Source organism: Panthera pardus, unplaced genomic scaffold (genome assembly GCF_024362965.1).
Source record: "Panthera pardus isolate Hobbes unplaced genomic scaffold, ASM2436296v1 HiC_scaffold_7, whole genome shotgun sequence".
Taxonomy (NCBI): Eukaryota; Metazoa; Chordata; class Mammalia; order Carnivora; family Felidae; genus Panthera; species Panthera pardus.
This window is the reverse complement of record NW_026527002.1, coordinates 81,262,297-81,283,614: the sequence shown is the minus strand read 5'-3', so window position 1 is coordinate 81,283,614 and position 21,318 is coordinate 81,262,297. Positions and strand designations below refer to the sequence as shown.

At 62.3% G+C, this 21,318-nt stretch overlaps 2 protein-coding genes across 3 annotated transcripts; both read right to left on the bottom strand.

The window, feature by feature from the left end:
- Nucleotides 1-3,453: 3,453 nt before the first annotated feature.
- LOC128775294 (cytochrome P450 11B1, mitochondrial-like) lies at nucleotides 3,454-8,581 on the bottom strand. Of its 2 annotated transcripts, XM_053896196.1 has the most exons (9): nucleotides 8,343-8,581; nucleotides 7,799-7,954; nucleotides 6,597-6,796; nucleotides 6,263-6,466; nucleotides 5,875-6,029; nucleotides 4,692-4,858; nucleotides 4,184-4,262; nucleotides 3,889-4,086; nucleotides 3,454-3,658 (listed from the first exon to the last, which is right to left on the bottom strand). In XM_053896196.1, the coding sequence occupies exons 1-9, from the start codon at nucleotides 8,579-8,581 to the stop codon at nucleotides 3,545-3,547; spliced, it is 1,512 nt and encodes a 503-aa protein (XP_053752171.1). In that variant the 3' UTR covers nucleotides 3,454-3,544. The 2 variants fall into 2 exon arrangements, with proteins under 2 accessions (XP_053752171.1, XP_053752172.1); XM_053896197.1 differs by lacking the exon at nucleotides 3,889-4,086.
- Nucleotides 8,582-14,852: 6,271 nt separating this feature from the next.
- On the bottom strand, nucleotides 14,853-17,502 carry LOC128775311 (lymphocyte antigen 6K-like). Its single transcript, XM_053896225.1, has 3 exons — nucleotides 17,219-17,502; nucleotides 16,369-16,473; nucleotides 14,853-15,209 (listed from the first exon to the last, which is right to left on the bottom strand). Exons 1-3 carry the CDS (start codon nucleotides 17,292-17,294, stop codon nucleotides 14,950-14,952), a joined length of 441 nt encoding a protein of 146 aa, XP_053752200.1. The 5' UTR covers nucleotides 17,295-17,502; the 3' UTR covers nucleotides 14,853-14,949.
- Between the last annotated feature and the right edge of the window lie 3,816 nt (nucleotides 17,503-21,318).

Below are 21,318 nucleotides of genomic sequence, written 5' to 3'. Positions count from 1 at the left end.
TTTCACTATTAATGTTCTGCTTACAACAGAATACACGTTTGTGTAGGGTTGAACAGGAGTGTGAGCATGGGTGAGTGTAACTGCAGGAATGTGGGCACCCAGGGACACGCCAGTGTAACTGTCCCTTGTTAGTTAACACACGGTAAGCATCATCGTACAAGAACACTTAGATATTTACCTCTGGCTTTGGTTGACTGTCAGCTAGTCAACAACTAGACATTCAATCGCCAAAATGGACATGCCAAAAATGAGCAAACCTTTTATTGGAAAACAATTTTGTGGTGTGTATTTCTGAATGCCAATATCATTAAAATAAAAACACTGACACCTATTTCTACACTTTGGTCTCAGGTGCACTGAGGCCAAGAATGTATCTTTCACACATCTGCACAACACAGCGCCTGCTGTGCAGAAGCTCCCAGTAAATATGCCGACAGACGGGATGAAAATGTGCACTTGGCCGTTTGGCACGTTGGCAGGCATTCCCGTTGTTGCCAACAGCCAGGAACCGCAGGACCTCTCTTGCAAAGTAGGCAGTTATTTCTGCAGGAAAGTGAAAAAACATTTGCAAAGAAAGTGAGACTTCAGGTCAGCAGCGGTGAGGCGGTGCCACACGCACGGTCAGCCCGGTCCTCCCCCGGGGCAGCCACGAGAGCGTCCGACGCCAACCCTCCACTTCTGTGCCCCAACAAGGGTGTGCAAACTCTGGCGAAATCATGAGGCTGCTGCTCTGAAAGTCTCTCCCCTCCCAGCAACTATAAATAATCACAAACTCGTACAAGAAAACTTGCGTGTCTGGGCTGGCCAAAAAAAAAGAGAGGGGCCCCCTCTAATTCCCTAATGAGAAGAATCACAGACTAGGGAGCAGCCCGCACAGCAGCCCCGGGGACGGGCTTGAGTCCGGTTCTGTGAGGGAAAGGATGCGAGGCAGAGGCCCAGGCAGGATCAGAAGATGGGACCAGAAGCCCACGAGAAGGCAGGACTGCGGAGGACGGACGACGTGGTGCAGAAACTCTGTCCAGCAGCATCGGGAGAAGAGAAGGAAGCTGAGCTCCACGAGGCTGGGCCTGAGGAGGACTACGTTCCCGCCTGAGAACGCGGATCCTTCTCGCACCAGTGGAGCCTTCGGGGGCCCTCCCAGGCTGAGTAATTCACACAAACGTGGCCCTGGGCAAGGGACCGTGCTCGGGTAACAGGAAGAGGCCACCTAAAGGCTCAGGTGGAGCACAGCCTGGGCCCAGGCCCCACCTGCCGGGAGACCAGATGTCCCGGGAGTGGACGTCAGGTTTTTGTTATTTTATTTCATTTTATTTCATTTGAATTTTACTTTATTTTTGAGGATTTTGCTAACGTTTATTTTTGAGAGAGAGAAAGAGAGAGAGGGAGGGAGGCAGACAGAGAGGGAGACAGAGAATCCAAAGCAGGCTGCACGCTGTCAGTGCAAAGCCCCGTGGGGGGCTCGAACCCACAAACCATGAGATCATGACCTGGGCTGAAGTCGGATGTACAACCGACTGAGCCACCCAGCCGCCCTCGGAGGTCACGGATTTTAAAGGCAAGGCTATTTGTGTATGGAAAGAATGACAAGGCATAAGATGATGATTCTTAAGCACGGTGTCCCCAGGTAAGAGGAAGGATTTTTAGAAAGACCCAACGGACACCCACAGCCAAACCTCAGGAGATGGCACGCAGGTTACACGAAAAGGGACCCCCACGAAGCACTCATACAGCACGGCTGGAGGAGCACAGAGAAGCAGGAAACGACCCGGAGACGCTTTCACTGCAGGATGTTTGCAAGACGTGTGACGCCACTCTCGATCCAAGGTCCTTCGAGGCGGAGGAGGCACCAAGGCCTCGAGAGGAGGGCCCGGCGGCGGGGGTTCCGCTGGCATCTCTGCCAGGGACGAGCTGCGAGGCCGTGCGGCTGCACGAATTCTCTGAGCCTCAGCTTTGCCGCGGGCGACGCGGGGACAGTCCCGGTGCTCACCTGCCAGGGCTGCCATGAAGATCAGGAGAGCCTGGGCCCCGCTGCACAGAGGGACTCACACACACTGCCTCCAGGGGAGCAGTTTGGATTCCGGGCCTGCCCGCCAGCAGCCAGCAGGTGTCCCCACAGGGCAGGGCCTCAGGGAAGGAGACTTGGCAGTGGCAAGAGCCACAATCCCCTGCTGAGCGCCTATTGAAGCAGCTGCCCTTTCCCAAGGCCGACCTGCCTCCCTGGGGCCTGTGAAAGGGGAATGGCTGCATAGAGTGCCCACGGGAAGACCTCACAGCTCGGCGGGAGAAGGGCTGGGCCGGCGCGGCAAGCCCAAGCTCCAGCTTGTGCCCGTGTGCCCCCAGGGTCCCCAGGGCCCTCTCTTCCTGCCTCCACGTGCCCTTCAGCTGCGCCTGGCTGGGGCACGGACAAGACCTCCTCCCGGCAGCAGCCCTCCTGCACCGGGCCCAGCAAGGAGGGCGCACGCTCTTTCCTCCTCCAGGGAGTCCGCACAGGGAACACACGCCCGCGGGCCACTCGGCGGGCACCCGGGGCTGGCCCAGGCACATGTGCGGCCCCTCCGTCATTGCTTTGCTGTGAGCTGAGTGCCCAGTTCTCCCCCGGTGAGGTGGGGGTGGGGAAGGAGGGGGAGCAGAGCCACCCCACCACTCACCCTTGCCTCCCGGCCCCTTTCCATGCCGGTGGTGTCACCTGGCCGCAGGCAGCCTGGGACAGGCTGCTCGCTCCTGCCATCTAGGAGATCCCAGCCACCTCACAGCTGTCCAAAACCCCTTCCTCCCATGAGGTCAGGGGTGGCCCTTGTCCTGAGGGCCACTGTGGGAGGCCAGCGGGGCACGGCACACAGACGGCTTCGTTAAAGGGAGCGTGTGGCTGTGCCTGGCTGAGGTGGCTTCTCTGTGGTCACCCTGCAGCCCGCCAGGGGAGATCACCATCCTCCCTGCTTTCAGAGGAGTCTCATGGGCCCAGATGTCCACCTCAGCTGCTCGGTGGCTATTGTAAGAAACAATACTCCTGACCTGCTTACCCAGGCCCTCGGCTGGGTGCTTCAGTCACAGTCCCAGAGCACTGGCAGGGCCGGGAGGAGCCCAAGTGGACTGAGCAGAGCAGGTAGGGGGACGACTCCTGGCCCAGCTTCAAGGTCTAGGCTGGCAAGACCAATGCAGACAAAGAGTCTGGCCTTTGGAGTGGCGGTGAGCAGGACAGGGGCGCCAACCTGTCTGTTCTGCGTGGGGGCGGGTTGAGTACAGAGGGGATATGAGATTGGACAGGCAGGTGGGGGTGGGGGCGGATCTGAAGCCCCTGGAGCTAGTGTTGGGGGCTACGGGGGCCAAGGCCCTCTGATAGTGCTCCTCGCTGGAGAAGGCGCTGGTGGCACTGGGCTCACAGGCAGGACCTGCGGCCAGATTCATCCCCCTGCCCCTCGGTGCGAGGCGCCGGCTGGACAGTGCTGTGGCTCCAGAAGCAGGGTCCGTGGGAGAAAACAAGGGTGGCCGGGGGCAGGCGGAAGGGGGCTGGCAGCACTGCTGGCCCGACGGCGCGGTGACGTGACTAGTTGATGGCCCGGAAGGTGAGGAGGGGGCGGGTGGAGGGCACGAACACGAACTGGTAGGTCATCTTTAAGTCCTCCTGCCTGAGCGTCTCCACCAGGAAGCTTTTCAGCACCTAGGACAGAGGCACGGGTTCCACCTGGCCAAATGGTCAACCCCGATGTCCCGGTCCACCTTCCCTCGCCTTTCTGGACCCTACCTTTCGGGTCAGGCGCAGCGGAGGAGAAGGAGAGGCCGGTGGTCCCCAAGCAGACCACCTGGCACCCCCCAGGCCCCGCCCACCCGCAGGCCACGCCCTGCCCGGTCTCATCCTGTCCCGCCCCCGGGCCACCCAGGCCCCCTCACGTGGTGCAGCAACAGCAGCATCTGTGTCTCTGCCAGGCGCCTCCCCAGGCACTGGCGCAGACCAAAGCCGAAGGCTAGGTGTGGGTATCTGGTGCCAGAGCCCCTGTTGTCCAGCCAGCGCTGGGGATGGTAGCACTCGGGCCTCTCGAACACAGAGGGGTTTCGACCCAGGGAGTAGAGTTGCACCTTGACCAATGTCTGCGGAGAGGTGGGGAGGGGCGGGGTCGGAGGCCCTAGGAGTGAGAAGGTCACGCGGGCTTGGCGTCTGCTGGAGGGGCTGTGGGGCCTCACTCACCCCTGCCGGGATGTGGTAGTTCTGCAGCACCACGTCCGAGGCCACCTTTCGGTCCACAGACATCCCCACGGGGTACAGCCTGTGGATGGGGGGCACCTGACAGGGTCCTCAGCTGTCCCTGGGACCCTCGCTTCCCTTCGGCCACCTTCCTATGCCAGGATGCGCCGGCCTGGGGGAGCTGCCAGCCCCCCTCCCGGGTCGCCTCCGGCACCGGGAAGCCTAGATCACGAGGAGCTGCTTCCTTGCACCTCCTGAGTCAGACAAAGTTCTCTGAGCCTGAGCAGCCCCCGGACACGGCGGACACGGCCGAGGATGGTGCCCGGGGCATTGAAGTGGGATCCCAGGGGGAGAAGAGCTCTTAACCCTTTCGGGAGAACAGGACGAGGTACAGGGTTGCATCTTGGGCGAAGCCACTTCTCAGCCCCAGGACCTGGCCGCAGGCTCCCAGCACTGCTGTCCAGACAGTGGGGCCAGGACAGAGGCGGCAGCCAGGGCCTGCCACACCCACCTCAAGGTCTCCTTGAGGGCCGCCCGCAGCAGGGGCAACTCCGAGGTTGCGCTCTGGGGATCCTGCGAGATCCTGGCCTCGGCCCCCAGGCTCTCCTGGCGTAGGGCCCGCTGCACTTCAGGGTTTCGAGCCAGCTCAAAGAGAGTCATCAACAGGGGGTAGGCCGTCTGCAGGAGCCACGGGTGCGGGGCTCAGACCTCGGCCCAGGCCACGCACCTCAGCTCCCGGGGCCTCTCCACCCCGGAAGACGGTCCTCCCTTGGGGGTGGGTCGCCTCAGATCCGCGGTGACGTGGATGCCCGGAGGAGGACTCATCCCAGGGATCTGGGACCTCAGGATCTAAAACCTAACACCTGACTCCCTCAGGGAAGGTGTGCCCAGGCTCAGTAAAGAATCAGGCCTTCTCCAGCCCCTTCGAGGCCTGGTTCTCACCCTCCTCTGGGGTCCTTCCTCTCAGGGCTGTGTATGGGGGGGTGTTCTACTGCCCCAAACCGTTGGCACCCAGTAGGATTGTCGCCCGGACACCCGCAGGCAGGTCAGCCCAGACCTTGTGGTCGGAACATGGACGGCCCGCCCCGGCCCCTGAGTCGGCTGCCAATTTGGGGAGTTTCTCCACCGCAGGCCTGCGCCTCTTCTCGGAGCCCCGGGTGCCCGGCCCAGAGCAGGACATCACAGATGCTGGTGCGTGAACCTGGGGTGGAGGGCCAGGAGGCTCTGGCTGCACTCCACACCCTGCGGCCTGCCCCCACCCCAGGCTGCATGCCATCTGTTCTCTCTTGCACAAGCTGGAGCCCTGTGCGCCCCTTGCTGTCATCCGCCCGTCACCTCCAGAGCATCTCTGACCTGGGGCCAAATGGACTCTGTGCCTGGGAAGGGTTCCTGGCGCAGGCAGCCCTCCAGCTGCATCGCGGCCCTTCCCCTCTTCCCAGGACCCAGGCGACTGAATGGTGTCTGTGCTGCTCATGTCTCTGGGCTCGTCCACCCTGCACTGGGCCTAGAGTGTGGCATCCCACTCGGGGAACTGCAGACCCCTTCCCTTGAGGGTCGGTTCCCGGGCCCCCCACCCTAGGTCAGAGCCTTCTGTCAGCTCAGAACAGGAGCCTGCAGGAGACACGGGCACGGGGGCACGCAGCCTGGGGTCAGGAGGCTCCATGGCCTAGGGCAGGGCTGCTTGCTGTCCTGACCGTGTCCACGCTCCCGGTGGTGAGCTCGATGGAGTTGGCCCGGATGGCTTCGAAGCTCAGGTCTGCGTGCATCAGCAGCTCCCCCACGATGCCGCTGTAGTGCTCCGGGCGGCTGAGGGCCAGCTCCTGGTAGATTTTCTGGATGGCATTGTTGGCTGTGGGGCACGGAGAGACAGGGGCCGGGGCACTTCTCCTCACGCCCCTGCCCGTCAGCCCGCCTGCCCCGTGCCAACTGCTCAGGACTGGCCCGGCCCGGACTCACCGCCAAGCCTCTCGGGGCCACAAAGGCCCCCGAGGTGACCTCAGCCCTCCCCCAGCCTGTGGTGACAGGAAACCGGGGACCCTGGTGTCCCTGGCATTCAACGCTTGCCCGGTCTCTGGCCCTCACCATACTGGAAGATGTAGTCCCAGGACTCAAAGTGCTCCTTCCACAGCTGGGTGCTTGTCCAGCGTGATAGGACCCTGGGCATGAACATGAGCTGCGCGGTAGACTTTAACATGGCCTTCAAAGCCCGGAGAAAGTTCAGGCTGGCAGGACTTGGGCTGTGGCCAAGGAGGCCCAGCCGCTCTCCGAAAAGGGCTAGATTGCTGGCTGTGGACAGGGAACGGTTGCTGAGCCCAGGGTGGCCGACAGCGTCACGGGGGCCTCAGCCCCGTCCCCGGCCGGTCCCGGCTTCCCCGAGCCCTGACCCCCCCTTCCCTCCCACCCTGACCCCGCGGACCTTCTATGGTGTAGTAGAGGATGCTGGGCTGGATGTCCACGGTCAGACTCCCCCGGGCATTCTGCAGCACTCGCGACTTCAGGGCCTTTGAGAAATCCCTTGCCACCCAGTCCACCATGGGCAGGTACTTCTGGACGGCCTGAGGCGACAGCACGTCTGGGTTCAGCTTCAGTCGGTTCATGCGCCATTCGGGCCCGTTTCTGTAGAGCAGAGAGAGGCGCTTCAGGGGAGCCCGAGTCAGCAGCCTGGGGCCAGCCCTGGACCCATCTTCCTCGTCTCCAAGGGGAAGGGGCGAGGCAGGGAGCGGCCCGCTGGTCCCAGGGGGCAGGCCGCCTGCCTGGGGGCGTGAGCGCCAGCCCTTTCCCTCAGGGAGGCCTTGTGTGCTGGGCCCAGGGTGCCCCCGTGGAAGGTGGGGCTGAGCCCAGAACTTCTGCCTGGCAGCGCCGCCTGGGTTCGTGGAGTTTGTTCACGCACACCGGCGGGCCCCTTGGCTGGCACGTCAGCAGCTGTCCGGGCTGGGCTCTCCCTGTCCCTGAAGGCAGGGGAGAGGTGGGCCAGCCAGCTCCAGAGTGAGGGGCCCCCGCAACCTTCTCCTTCCAACCCTCCCTGCTCTGAGAATGATGCTTCTGGGCTGGTCCCACGTCCCCTGTCCACCCAAGAGGACACACACACACACACACACACGCACGCCCGCACACACACACACACACACACCCACCTACAGCTTAGCTCCTGGGCAAAGGTGCCTTCTTCCCCCGTCCCCCTTCTCCCCAAGCCCCCCTCCCCAGCCCCGGCCTCTCTCCTCCTCAGCCACCTGGGCTCTAGTCAATGCCAGTGGGTCCTCAGGCCCCAGCACGTGCTGACACGTTCCCGAGCCCCTAGCCCCGACTCTCCTCCCCGCTGCCCTGGGCTTCCCGCCCTGACCTGTAGGAAGGGAGAAGCCCACCCCGCACGGGGAGTCCGCGGAGGCCTGTGCAGCCTGGGGGCTCCCTGATGGCAGCGATCATCCGTCCTCCTCTCTGAGGCCGTGGCCCCGCTGCCCCTCCTCAGCCCCAGGACACAAATGATCCCCAAGGGGTGGGCACCCAGCGGGAGCCGGCGGCCGCTCTCCCGTCCCAAACTGGACGGGCCTTGGGCAGGCCCGCTTGCCATCAGCCCTGCCCCGCCCCTCCCCGCCCCTGCCCGCCCAGACTCCCTCTCACAGCAAGAACACGCCACATTTGTGCCCTCGATGCTGTCGGTAGGCCAGCCAGGGGTCCAGGGGCGGCCGCCACGGTTGATGGCCGTCCACTTGCTGTAGCCTCTGCACATCCTCGGGCAGCATCAGGAGCACCATGCGTGTCCCTCCCACGTCATACCTGTGGGACGAAGCTCAGAGCCCTGCTGGGGGACCCGTGCCTTCCCCCAGGCCTCACTGTGCAGGACCAAGGCGGCCCGTCTCCCACGGGCCTGTCCCTTCTCCCGGACTGGGCCTCTCCCGGAGCGGGCAGTCCCTCCCGCGGTCTGACCCAAGCCTCTCCTGCTCTGCTGTCCGCGCTCTGCCCTCTCAGCCGCGGCCAGGGAGTGCTCCCTCCTCCCCAAGAGCCGCAGTCTCCAGGTGCCGGGCCCAGACCCCCCGCTGCTCGGCACCCACCCCGCCTCCCCGGGGACGCAGAGCACAGGCGGCAGTGCGCCTGGCCCGGACTCCCCAGCCGCTAGGGAGAGCCGCACAGGTGCTGTGGCTGAGGTGGGCGGGGAGGCCTTTACCTGAAAATGGGCCCCAGCTCCTGGAAGAGCTGGTGCACCTCCAGGTGAAGGTTCTCCAGGCGCCGCTCCTTCCAGATCTGCAGCAACCTCGTCCACTTGTTGCCGGGACAGCGCGGTATGGCTTCGAAGGGCAGCACCGCCTTGGGGGCCGGAGCGGCTCCGGCGCCCGGTGCGCGTGCCCTGCCCGGGGACGGCCAGGGCCCTGCCAGCCACACTCGTGCCTTTGCCCCGAACGCCATCCTGCTGCTCCCTCCGCCCCCCGTCAGGGCAATTCTTTTATCTTGCTGGAGGCCTGGGCCTGCGGCCTGATCGCGTCATGGGAGAAGTTGTCCCTGGACCAGGCCAGGAAGCCCGGAGCGGGGGTCAGGGCTGGAGGCCTCCAGAAGAGACGGATGGGCACCTTGTGCCACGATTGCGCAAGGCCTGCTGGCTGCTGGATGTGGAGAGCAGGGCAGGGTCTGGATCGGGGGCCGAGTGGGGCTGGCGGGGTGGTGAGCACTTCCCTCCTCCCCGGTGGGGGAAGGCAGCAAGATGGGTGGGGCCCCTTATCTGATCGAGAGACGCAGGGGCCTGCGCTGTTCTCCTCTCCTTTCTACAAGGACCAGAGCAGGAAGCAGTGGGCAGCCATGAGTCCCACAAACCTACGTGCCTTCTGTCCGCTCTTCCCAGATCACAGGCTGGGTGCAGGGAACGCCCACGTGAGCCGACAAGGGTGCCCGCCCGTGAGGGCTTTCAGGGCACTTAGGGGACTCCAGCGACCCAACTGTGGGTGGCACCCATGTGGCTGGCACCCCGTCTGGCTGGCTCTGCTGCCTCAGCTCTGGCGCAGCGAATGCCCAGGACACGAGCAAGCCACTCCTCAGGCGGGGAAATGAGGCACCGCTTGCCCGGCCCCCGTGTGGCCCCCCGCAGGGGCGGCGCTCAGTGCCCAGGCCCTCCTTTCTCACCCGGAAGCCTGCGCTCAGGGGTGCGGACCCAGAGCTCAGGCCAGTGGCGGGAGGATGCAGTCCACAATGGGGGCTGTGGGCGTGGGCTCCCACCCTCTGGAGGGTGGATCCCGGGTTTGGGGTCCCAGGGCACCTCACCCACGTCAGGCGGGGTTCCCCCGAGGTGGCTCTGGCCATCATCGTTCCCGTTTCCAGATGAGGGGACACAAGCCCTGGGTTCCTGCCACCCCCAGGGCCCCCACTGTGTCACAGGGGCCCCGCGGCCCTGGCTCCTGCTGGGCCCCCAGCCCTGACCATGATTTGGGGAGGGGGCGATGGGGCAGCCGCAGCTGGGGCTCTGGGGGCAGCATGGAGGCTGCGTGCGGGTGTCGGTGGGAAGGGCCAAGATCTGAGTGTCTTCAACGTTACTTCAGTGGGATCCTGTCCCTGCTCCAGTCATTGCCCCGGGGAGTCTTCGGCGGGGCGAGGAGTCACGACTGCCCTGGCCCCTTCAGCAAGCTGCCACGTGCGCGTGCCTCAGCCCCGAACGGTGGACAAGCCTTGCTTAGGCAGAGACGCAGGCTGAAGCCACAGCGGCCCAGGCCAAGCCGGCCCCGCCTGCTGCCGACCCTCCACCCCCAGCGGCGGCCCAGGCGGCGGAAGTCGTGGGCGCCCTCTGGAGGCCCGCGCGCCTCGGGCCCCGCCCCCAGCGGGGACTGTCCCCCGCCCCCCGTCGTCTGCCCACCGCGGGTCCAGGCGGCCCCTCTTCTGGAAGCGCCGCGCTTAAGGGGCCCTGGGATCCAGCGGCTTCCACGCACGTATTTCCACTGCATTACGCTGCCAACAAGAGTGTGGGCGATAGGAAAAGCCGGCGGAAGTGGGGACCACCGGCCAAGGCCCAGTCGGGGAGCACGGTCTCTGAGGCGGTGCGTTCCCACCGCTGAATTTGCAGGGTTGGAAACGAGTGCGTGCACCCGTCCTTCCGCGCTGTAGTGAGCAGGAGCCGCCACGGGACGTGGCGCAGGAGAAGCGCGCCATCGTGTCCGGGCACACAGCGGGCTTCCCAACGCGAGTGGGGAGCGCTGTCCCAGGGCCCACGTGGGAAGGACGCGCGACCGTGGAGGGTCAGGTGACAGGACGGCACTGAGGGACAAGAGACACGTCTCAGAAGCTCACAACAGCACGACACACTTCGCCTGGTTTGCAGCACGGCTGAAGTGCAGACAATGCAATGCACCAAATAACGGCCGTTTACCACCAGGCCCCAAGGCCTGGGAGAGACAGGGACTGAGTGATGGGGCCTGGTGTTGGGGGACAGGAAGGCGGGTTCCCTGGGGATGTGCAGCTAGCCGTGCGTTGCTGCTTGTTTGTGTTCTAGGGCTTTCCTTCCCTGTCGTCCCTCCCCATGTCTCATATCATCCCAGAAAAAGGAAGCTTTGTGAGCAGAAATAGCCCGGTCTCTCCGCCCCTGCCCCTCGAGGCCTTGGGAAGCCCCGTGGTTCTGCCTGCCAGTTCCGCCCAGGCCCCCATTCCCTCCATTTCCGGCGGTTTGCTGCCTTCTGCATCGGACTGTTCCTTTCTGTTTCCAGATACTCCAGTCTCTGTATTTCCCATCTCCTTTTATCTGTGAGTTTCATTAATCTGCTCAGCTTTGTGAACATTAGTGAAGGGAAACTCACTAAAGTGGACCCCAGAAGCCAGAGGGGGATACGGATGGGGAGCCCCCTCCAAGTCAGCCTCTAGCCTCCGGAGGGAGTCATCACCTCCGCACCCAGCAGAGAAAGGTGGCCACTGTCTCTGAGAAATCCACCACCCCTGCAACTCAGCTGCTAGAGACCTCATCACCCTGCACCCCTGCTGGTCTCCAGTGGCCTTTCCTTCAGAACAGCCCCCCCAAATCCCTCCTTGTTTGCTATGAAAGAAGGCTCCTCCCCTTTGTGGGATCGCCTCCAGTTCTGCTGCAGCTTAGCTGTCCTGAGTGGCCATCCTCTGAATACACCCATTTTGCTGGTAAAGTTAACTGCTTGGCGGTTAATGGCTGAAATTCCGGTGTCTTACTCTTCATCTATGTGTAATATGGTGTTTCTTTGTCCATCACGTTTCTACACTCAACTGTCAGATTTCTCACTCCTAGGAGTTCTCTTCGGATTTTTTTTTTCTTTCCGTGAAATCCCCCTAATATTTCTAAAAAATATTAAAGTTTATTTTGAGAGAGAGTGAGAGAGAGAGAGAGAGAGCGCGCACGTACAAGGGGGTAGGGGAAGATAGAGGGAGAGACAGAATCCCAAGCAGGCTCCACGCCATCAGTGCAGAGCCGGATGTGGGGCTTGAACTCAGGGAGTGTGAGATCATGACCTGAGCTGAAGCCAAGAGTCAGACACTTAAGCAACCAAGCCACCCAGGTGTCCCTTTTGTGTATTGTAAATTTTAATATTTTAGCAGGAATTTATGAGGTAATAACTGGAAAGGTTCTATGAATTCTGAGTTTTAAGTGTTTATTTTAGGTAAATTAAATTATTGAAAAACTTTTACTAAATATTCAAATTTCCTTCTATTTCAGAATTTTAAAAACATCATAATAAGTGAATGGTGATGATCTATGGCTATTACCGTTCATTCTCGAATTATAGCGATAGACATCTTTGCGTAAGATTGAACCATTCTTACATTTCTGGGGAAAACTGTACTTGCGCGGAACCTATCGCTACTTCATTCACTTGGGTTTAGCAGCTAATGGTATTTTTGGTTCACCATTTGTTGGCCTCCAACTTTCTTGGACCATTTTTGTCTCGTGGTCCTATCCATCCCGTAAAGGGAATGAGCTGGTAGGCGCTATCTAAGTGCTTGGGACAGAATGACATTTGAGACAGACGGACATGCTTGTTCGAAGAGCAGAGGCCTCGGAGGGCCTGTGGGTTCAGGGATGTGCCAGCAGCTCCGTGGGCATCAGGGGAGGCGGCCCCGGCCGTGTCCGCAGCGCAAGATCTGGACTCCACACTCCCCAGCTCCTCCCGTGAGCCTCTGTGTGACCCGTGGCGTCCGGCCACCGGAGGATGGGGACTGGCAGCTTGTGGCGCTTCAGAGACTCGTTCCCCTCGGAAGAGCACTGCCTAGACTCCACGGGGACCCTCGACGTCGCCTTCGTGTGTGTTTGCAGGGCCTACGCACAGGCGCTGGATTTTCCACGCAGGCGCATCTGGGCGTGTATACATTTGCCAGCGGGACAGCAGGGGCATTGACACACCGGCCCCCAGGCGCAGGCGCACTCAGCAGGGGGACCTGCGGGCCCAGGGGCTCTCCGCAGAGCGCGCCTCCCTGTGACCACACAGTCTGGGCCGCGGACCTCTGCACGCCCTTCACGTGAACAAGAAACGACACCCGTCCCCCTCGTTGCAGCCACCGTGCTTGGGGGCTCTGTGTCGCCTACACCACACGCGTTCTCGGGCCCGGCGGCCCCCCGCAGCAGAGCCATTTGGTGACCACCCGTCCCCTCCCCGTGAGGTGAGCCCTCACCTCTTGCCCGTGCCTGTGGCCCCCTTCCCCTCGTGCTCCGCCTCCGATCACGGCCAATACAAGGCTCTGCGCCTGCACGCGGTCGCCACCGCCTGGCCCTGGGCCGGTCACTTTGCTCCGCCCTCCTCCTTTAGCCGGCGGGTGTCCACGGGGCATTACTCAGCCGCTCTCCCGAGACCACCTGCACTTCGCTCGCTCGGCCCGAGGCCTGGGGGATTAGCTCCCACCCACGTGTCACCCGGCCACCCGCGCGCGGCGCGGCCCTCCCTCCTCTAGGGGGAGGGCTCCCAGGGAAACCCACCAGCAGGCGCTTCCGGGTCTCAGCCACCACCCCGCCTGTTCCCGCCTCTTCAGGCCTCCCAACCGGGGCTCCGACGCCCTCGTGTTTACCTTCTGACCCTGGCACCTGTGTTGACCCTCGATCTCTTTTTCTGAGCAACCTGTGCATCGCCTCCCTTCCGCACTCTCCCAGACGACAATCTACCACACTGGGGACAATATACCTCAACTCACCGTCCCCCCTCCTCCTCCCTCCTCCCCTGTCCCCTCCTCTTCCTCTCCACTCCTCCCCCTCTCCCTCCTCCCCCTCCCCATCCTCTCCCCCTTCCTCCTCCCCCTCCCCCTCCTCCCCCTCCTCCCCCTCCCCCTCCTCCCCCTCCTCCAAGAGCTTCATGCTTCGCCCACCAGCACCATCAGGTCAGTGAAAGCTGTCCCCATCGGCTCACCAAACCCCTGCCAGTGGTAGGGCTGTAGGGCTGTAGGGCTTCTCTAGACGCCCACTTCTGGGCTCCCTGCTGTCTTACACAGCGTGTTCCTGGCCTGTCTTTGAAGACACTCCACCATCAGGTGGCCGGGCCAAGTCCTGCGTGGGGGTGACGTCCCGCCTCTCTTGCTCTTTGTGGGGAGGCGCCCACTCTTGCCTGGCCTTACAGAACAGGGCCCCCCAGCTCCAGTCCCAGGCTGTGAGTTCGGGCAGCTGGGGGACGCTGTTCCTGGGGACGAGTGTGAGCGGCAGGACGCGAGCACACAGCCTGTGCCGGGGAAAGGGACCTGCACACGGTAGGAGGTGACAGACGCTGTTTGAAATCCTCTCCACTCCTGGAGTTGCGGGTCAACCCTCGGGGGGCCGCCCTCTGCACCGGCCTCCAGGATGCATTTAGGCCTCTGCTGTGGAGGGTTCAGACGTGACAGAGACGGGCCTCGTCCGTGCCTCAGGGATGGCCCAGAAACCATCCATGCCCTGCCCCATGCTGCCCCCTTCTGGGGCCACGGAGACTCTTTCTGGAAGGTTCCCAGGGTGCCACGCCCCTGGGCCAGCCGTGTCCCTGGGTCAGCCCTGTCAGAGCAGGTGGGGAGGGGGCGAGGAGAGGAAGGTGAAGGAGGGAGGTGCTCAGTGCAGCCCCCACAGGGAGTCAACCCGGGGGCAGGAGAAGAAAGCCCTTGTCTTCTGCAGACGGGGAGTGTGACCCTCACGCCTCTTTGACGGCTGCAGCTCAGCTGAGAAATGAAAAGCGGACCCTGCTCCCGTCTCCCTGGCGGAGGCTCACGTGTTGGTCGAAGGCACGTGGGCGAACCTGTGAGGCCAGGCACCTGTGCCAGTCGCTGGGCGAAGTCCGAGTTCATCCACAGGATCCCTGATGTGGGAGGAGCTGAGCCAGAGCAGCCATGGTGCCGCCCCCGTCAGAGGAGGGCCGTCCCTGGGACCACGTCCCCGCACCCCGTGCCCTGCCCAGGAGCCCTTCCCTGCTGGCGTCTCCCGCCCACTGCATCCTGTCTTCCCACCGACCCCGATCCTGCAAAGGCCGGGAGCCTCCGAGCGCTTCCCTTGACGGGTGACACTCAGGCCCCACAGCAGTGCTGAAACCCTCGGAGACGGACAGAAGGAGAGAGCGTCGGCCACGAACAGTTACAAGGCTTGCGTTCAGAGACGAACACTAGTACTCGAGATTCCCCACCGCCCCCCCCGACCCGCCCCCAGGGCCGGACTTGCTCCAAAGGGAGCTGCGGGCTGGGCCGACTGGATTTGGTCCCCCCCACCTGTTCTCCGGCCCCTCGAGAGGCAGACCACGCGTTAACCAGCGGAAAACAGGTTTAATGCTGAGGTTGCCAGCACCTGCGGCGAGCCCGGGTCATCGGTGCCGCGCTCCCAAGGCACCGCCCGAGGCCCCTCACACAGAGGACAGAGTCAGGAAGGCGGCCAGCCAGGCCCCGCTGCTCCTCAAGCGGCTCGCTCGTCCGCCTTCTCTGAATTCCGGCTCGCGGATATTCGGCTCCTGCGTATTGCACAAGAACTCCGAACAGCAGTGCGCGTACAGGAAGGGCATGGGCTCGACGAGGACAAAGGACTTGAGTCCCGGAGCAAACGGAGCACTTACTGGACAATACCTGGAGCACTGCTTCGAAACATAGAAGAAACGCGGATAGATTCCTGACAGGAAGTGAAGAAGAGAAAGGCACCACGTGAGCTGAGAGCAGCGACACCAAAGCGCTTGGGGCCTGTGCCCGTCCCATCCCGACCTTCCGGTGCCCCCGCTCAGAGGCCACGGTTGAAGAGGCCCCTCGTCTACGGGGCGGTCGGGAGCCACCGCCCAGGACGGGGTCCGGCCTCTGTGTTCACGGCTGCTTCCGGGGCGGGGGTGGCTTGCGTGCGGTGTGACCACGAGATGCGCCCCGCCCCGCCCCTCCCCGGCTGGCCTGTCCACGTGCACGGGGAGCCCGGGTCTGGGGCTCTCCGTCCGGGGACGTACAGGCTCCCAGGCCTCAGCGCTCACCACCAGGTCGCTCTGGACTTTGTAACCACGGGACAGGCAGGGGAGCGAGGGGCTCTTGCCCATCCTGGCCACTGCCCGGGGCTCGGCGCCGGCCTCTCCTCGGGCCGGCGCTGTCACCGCGAGCCTGCTGTACACGGCCCGGCTCCGCCCCGGCCGCGGGGTCACGCTGCTGGCTTCGCCTCATCTGTGGTTCACGGTGACAATCGCTTTTCCCTACGCGGTGATGACGTTCACGCGGGGCTGGCGCGAGTCCCAAGCACCCCGTCGGCACCCCGCGTGTTTCCGGGAACGCGGACCCGCCGGAAGGGGCTGACCCTCTGCCTCCCAGCGCTGGGCGCTGCTGGGCCTCCGCACTCCCCTTCGGGGGCTTCATGCGGCCTGGAGCTCCCGGGTGACATACGGGAGACAGAGAGGTGGTCTCCACCCGTCCTAAAGCACACAACACTCCTTCCAGAACATAGCGTAAGCCCCGCCCCTCATCACGTACCCCTCTTGTAACAGCACTTCTAGGTGGGCGGTTGAAATGAAGGCTTTCGTCGTTCATTTAAAATGAATACACATAACCCCTACGCTTTTCTTCCCGCACCCCAATATTCCATCGCGTCCAGTCCTGGCACCCCGCCCCCCGTCGGCACTGCTCTCACGCAAGCTGGCCTGTCACCTGCCTGTGTTCTGACGTCTCAGGACTTTCCTCCGTTTCTCTTGAACGAACGTGATTACATTAGTTACTCTCTGTTGAGAAAACCTAGACAGACCCCAAGCGCTGAAAGGATTTACCGACTTTCCTGTGAACCCGGGATGGACGGAGATACTCACTCACGGCGACGGAAGTACAAAAGTGAAAATCCCTAGGACAGTTTGATGGATTTGTGCAACCGAAACTATTCTCTATCTCGCAGACGTGACACTTCAGGGTTGAAGCTGAAAGGGGAAGAAAACCAGAGTGAAATACTACTGCTCTCCAGGCCGATCGGGTGAGCACCGCCCCTTCCCCCATCTCTCCCTCCAACAGGGAGCACAAAACCACCGGTCCCAGTCCTTGTATTCTCCCCTGGGCTACCCTCACCCTACCTCTCAACACACGCACCCACACACACATACACACACACACACACACACACACACACGGCACCTCAAGTTCAATGGCTCAAGAGATTTGCAATCTGCCTTCCAGGGCCCTTCCCACTCACCTTCCCCACTCCTCCCTCCCCTGCCCCAGGCCCTGCATCCCCTCCCCTGGGTGTGGCCCGCTGCCTGGTCTGAATTAGGGCAGGACTCGCTTCCGGGGACAAGCGGGTCACCCTTCTGCGGCTGCTCCAGTTCTCTGACACAGCCCTGGATGGTCCTGTGAGGGCCGGGCCACGCGAGGCGCCCAGCCTGATGTCTCCCAGGAAGGCAGGGACGCTGAGGGGACAGCGCGGTGCTGGGGAATAAGCCAGGATCCCGGCCACTCCTGCCGGCCCTCGGCAGGGGCGCCCCAAATCAAGAGGCTCCCCCATCGGGTGTCCAAATCCACAGGCTGCCCTCCTGACGCTCCCTCGCTCCCTGACCCCTGTGCCTGTCTCCGCCCTGGGGCCCCCGCGGGGTCCAGACCACCCCGTGTCTTCAGAGGCATTCTGGCCCGCTTCCTTCTCCCAGCCCAGGGGGTCGAGGGGCCCAGACTTACCTTGTTTTCCAGACACGGTGACGTTTGTCTCCACCCGTGGCAGGTCCGTGACCAGGAGCAAAGCAAAGAGAATCATCGTTTCCGTGGTGCCTGGCCCTGGACACGGGGAGTGAGGCCACGCGGTCAGCTCTGTGGCTCCAGGGTCAGACCTGGCCGCCTGGGAGGCCACCCCGTGGGCCCAGGGAAGGCAGGGCGCTCCCTTGAAGAGTGTGGACGGCTACTGGCCATTCCCTAGTCCTGTGACCCAGTTTAGGCCCAAGCATACACGCCCACCAGATCCCAGTTCTGGCACCGTCACCCTTTGCTCCCACCCCAGCCCCCCAGGACGGTCTCCTGAACCCACCCTGCGCGGGCCCCACCCCACCCTTGACAGCAAAACATGCCAGGGGTGGCCCTCTAGGCCTTCCCAGCAGATGAGAAGTAAGTGCAGCCATGGACGCTCACTCAGGGACTGGTGTGTTTGGCTTAAACGCCCTCCGAGACGCTCTCTGCACGACGATTATTAGGTATGTCGATCATTATACACGCAGCTGGTCGTGTCTTTAAGTGACGCGTACACGCTTCTTTTTAAGGTTTCTCTCGGTAGCCCCATGTTGTATGTTTGTTTGAGTTTTACCTTAATACTTACATCTCTCTCTTTAACGTTTATTTATCTTTGATGTAGAGAGAGCGAGACAGGGCACGAGCGGGGAAGAGCAGAGAGAGGGGGAGACGCAGATTCCGAAGCAGGCTCCAGGCTCCGGGCTGTCAGCACAGAGTCTGACGTGGGGCCCGAACTCACAGACCTGAGATCACGACCCGAGCCGAAGTCGGATGCTTAACCCGCTGAGCCACCCAGGCGCCCCTATACTTACATCTCTTGAAACAACTCTCTTTCTCCCGTTTTGTCGTGTAATATTTGCTCCCCGGGGTGTCACTTTTCAACGGCACCCCACCCTTCCCACCATCACCCTGGGTCACAACGGACCGCTTCCAAAGCAGTGAGCCCGCGCTCCTGTCCTTCCCTTCGTGGCCCGGTTTCAGTTGCATCATTTCTGCCTCATCAGATCAGACAGAGGAAAGCAGAAGTAGTCAGTCCTACAGATAAAGAACCATCATTCCCCGAAGCAAACACCGGCCACACCGAAAATCAACAACACGTCTTGTGCCCGTCAGAGAACTGAGGTCACAGAACTGGCGCTCCCAAGTCTGGCGAGCCGGGTATGCCCCGCGAGGCAACCCTAAATAGACTCACCCGGAGCAGAAGCTGCGGGAACCGCGGGCCGGTGGGAGCACTTCACTGTGATTTTGACAGAGGGCTGGAGGCTGAGTGCCGGAGCAGGAAGAGCCGTCCCCGGGCTGGGGGGGGGAGGGGGGTCTCCCGAGCGCACAAGAGTCTCCATCCAGCCCCCAGCACTTCGTCTCCGAGCCCTTTCTTTCTTTGAGTGGGTGACAGCCGACAGTGCCACACAACACGCCCTCCCTCAAGGAGCAACGCGTGAGGAAGATTCGAGGCTAAAGTGGGAGACGAAAACAAGGACACTCAAGAGTGTACGACCTAAGGCGACGACAGCTACAGCAAACTGTGCACAGAGTCCAGGCCCCGGGGCCGTAACGTGAGTGCTCGCTCTCAGGGCCTGCTTCCCACACTTCCTCTCAACCCACGATACACGACCAACCGGCAGCCGGACACACAAGGCATGCCCGGAGCCAAGACAAACCGTCCGCAGAGGAAAAGCCAGCACGAGCATGTGACACAGGTGACGGACGCGTCACCATCGTCAGAGAGGGGATGTGAAATGACTAGGACCAGGACACTAAGAGCGCCGGTGGAGAAGGCAGACCACACGTGAGAACAGATACGCAACGGGAGCTTAGGAAGGAAAACTCTGAGAGTCACATGGGAATGCTACGAAGCAAAACCACGTTTTTTTTTTAAAAAAAAATTTTTTTTTGTTTATTTATTTTTGAGACAGAGAGAGACAGAGCATGAACGGGGGAGGGTCAGAGAGAGGGAGACACAGAATCCAAAACAGGCTCCAGGCTCTGAGCTGTCAGCCTGACACACAGAGCCCAACGTGGGGCTCCAACTCAAAAACCACGTCTTTTTTGATGAAAATGAGGAATGTGTCGGGTGGGTCACCACTGCTCTCGACACAGCCGCAGAGAGACTCCGCGAACTTGAAGACGGGTCGGTAGAAATCTCCTTGCCTGAAACGCCAAGACAAACACAACAAGAAAATGGAACAGGATGTCCAAGAACCGTGGGACGAGCTTCTTTTCGGTAACGCCCAGCTCCCCGAAAGACCAAAAGGAGGAGGAGGGATGGCACGGAAGCATCCCTGAAACCATACTGGCTAAGGGCTTTCCAGCGGTCCTGACAGACATCGCTGCGGAGACTCGGGCAGCTTAGAGAACAGGACGGGCACGACCCCCGAAACAAACAAATACACACACACAAAACCACCTCTAACGAGGTGTGTTCGAAGCACGGAAAATCACAGAGAAAGCTTTCCGGAACCCGGAGGAAGAAACAACGCACGTGATGCAGGGGAGTTGTGGGTGGGGGGAGGAGCCAGGAGGGGAGGTGTAGGGGAGGTGTAGGTGAGGTGCAGGGGAGGTGCGGGTGGGGAGAAGAGCCAGGAGGGGAGGTGCAGGGGAGGTGGGGGGGGGAGAAGAGCCAAGAGGGGAGGTGCAGGGGAGGTGCGGGTGGGGAGAGGAGACAACAGGGGAGGTGCAGGGGAGGTGCGGGTGGGGAGAGGAGCCAAGAGGGGAGGTGCAGGGGAGGTGCGGGTGGGGAGAAGAGCCAGGAGGGGAGGTGCAGGGGAGGTGTGGGTGGGGAGAGGAGACAACAGGGGAGGTGCAGGGGAGGTGCTAGTGGGGAGAGGAGCCAGGAGGGGAGGTGCAGGGGAGGTGTAGGTGAGGTGCAGGGGAGGTGTGGGTGGGGGGAGGAGCCAAGAGGGGAGGTGCAGGGGAGGTGCAGGGGAGGTGCGGGTGGGGAGAGGAGCCAAGAGGGGAGGTGCGGGGGAGGTGTGGGTGGGGGGAGGAGCCAAGAGGGGAGGTGCAGGGGAGGTGTGGGTGGGGGGAGGAGCCAAGAGGGGAGGTGCAGGGGAGGTGCGGGTGGGGAGAAGAGCCAGGAGGGGAGGTGCAGGGGAGGTGTGGGTGGGGGGAGGAGCCAGGAGGGGAGGTGCAGGGGAGGTGTGGGTGTGGGGAGGAGCCAGGAGGGGAGGTGCAGGGGAGGAGCGGGTGGGGAGAGGAGCTGGGAGGGGCTGGTGGACGCTGGGGGACCCCAAAGCCTCTCTCCGGGATCCCCTCACCCTGCTCACGTGGGTCCTGCAGACATGCATCCTGTGAGGTGGCCTCTGTGACATGCAGGCTGCTGACGTGTGTCCCGGTCTCTTCACCTATAGGTTCAAGTTCCTGCAGGAGATGATGCTCCTCTGGGCCTTTCTCCTTGTCATCTGGTTGCCTCATGTCATGCTGGAAGGATATTGGAAGTATCCATTCCTCTCCCTGTCTTCCCAGCGATGAGACTTTACTGTTATCCAGGGTCAGAGAAAGGGTCTGGGTGGGATTCCGTCACCTTAGGCAGCCGGGACCCCCGATGTCAGTGCAGTTGGTGGGCACAGGGTGGGTTTGGAAGGGTCCCCGAGCTAGGTGAGGGTCGGGAGGGCGTTTCTAGCTCGGCCCTCCCTCACCTGGGAAGGGCAGCGTTGGAGACTCCAGGGAAGTCTGGGAGGGCGCTGGCCTTTTCTGACTGCCAGGCTCTCTTGGGCACAGGGGCCGTCATCTGCGGGGCAGAGGGTCCCCTCAGCCGGCTCCCTGGCGGTGCTCGCCGGCGTCTGTCTCTGGGAACAGGAACAACTCCCGCGTGGACCCGGTCTCTGCCCGGAAGCTACCCTGGCCAGAGCGGAGCCCGTCGAGGGCGGGGCGGTGGAGGCCTCCAGAAGTCCTTCAAGGCAAGGGGAGGGCACAGCCAAGGGTAACGGTGGACGGTGCCAGGGGCACTGGAGCCAGATGCTGCTTACTGTTTCCTCAGGGACCTATAATCTGAAATGCTACGATTGTTGGACCATCAACAACTTCTTTTGTACAAGTATGACATTGTGTCCAACAGACCT

What these genes read in the sequence shown, in the direction of transcription:
- LOC128775294 (XM_053896196.1), bottom strand. Translation starts at nt 8,581, where the DNA reads ATGGCGTTCGGGGCAAAGGCACGAGTGTGGCTGGCAGGGCCCTGGCCG. An exon ending in AAATGTGGCGTGTTCTTGCT is followed by an intron (nt 6,797 to 7,798) that starts GTGAGAGGGAGT and finishes TCTGCTCTACAG; the next exon opens with AAACGGGCCCGAATGGCGCA. An exon ending in ACTACCACATCCCGGCAGGG is followed by an intron (nt 4,087 to 4,183) that starts GTGAGTGAGGCC and finishes ACCTCTCCGCAG; the next exon opens with ACATTGGTCAAGGTGCAACT.
- LOC128775311 (XM_053896225.1), bottom strand. Translation starts at nt 17,294, where the DNA reads ATGATTCTCTTTGCTTTGCTCCTGGTCACGGACCTGCCACGGGTGGAG. An exon ending in CACCGTGTCTGGAAAACAAG is followed by an intron (nt 16,474 to 17,218) that starts GTAAGTCTGGGC and finishes TTCCCCTTTCAG; the next exon opens with CTTCAACCCTGAAGTGTCAC. An exon ending in TTGTACTTCCGTCGCCGTGA is followed by an intron (nt 15,210 to 16,368) that starts GTGAGTATCTCC and finishes ACTTCCTGTCAG; the next exon opens with GAATCTATCCGCGTTTCTTC.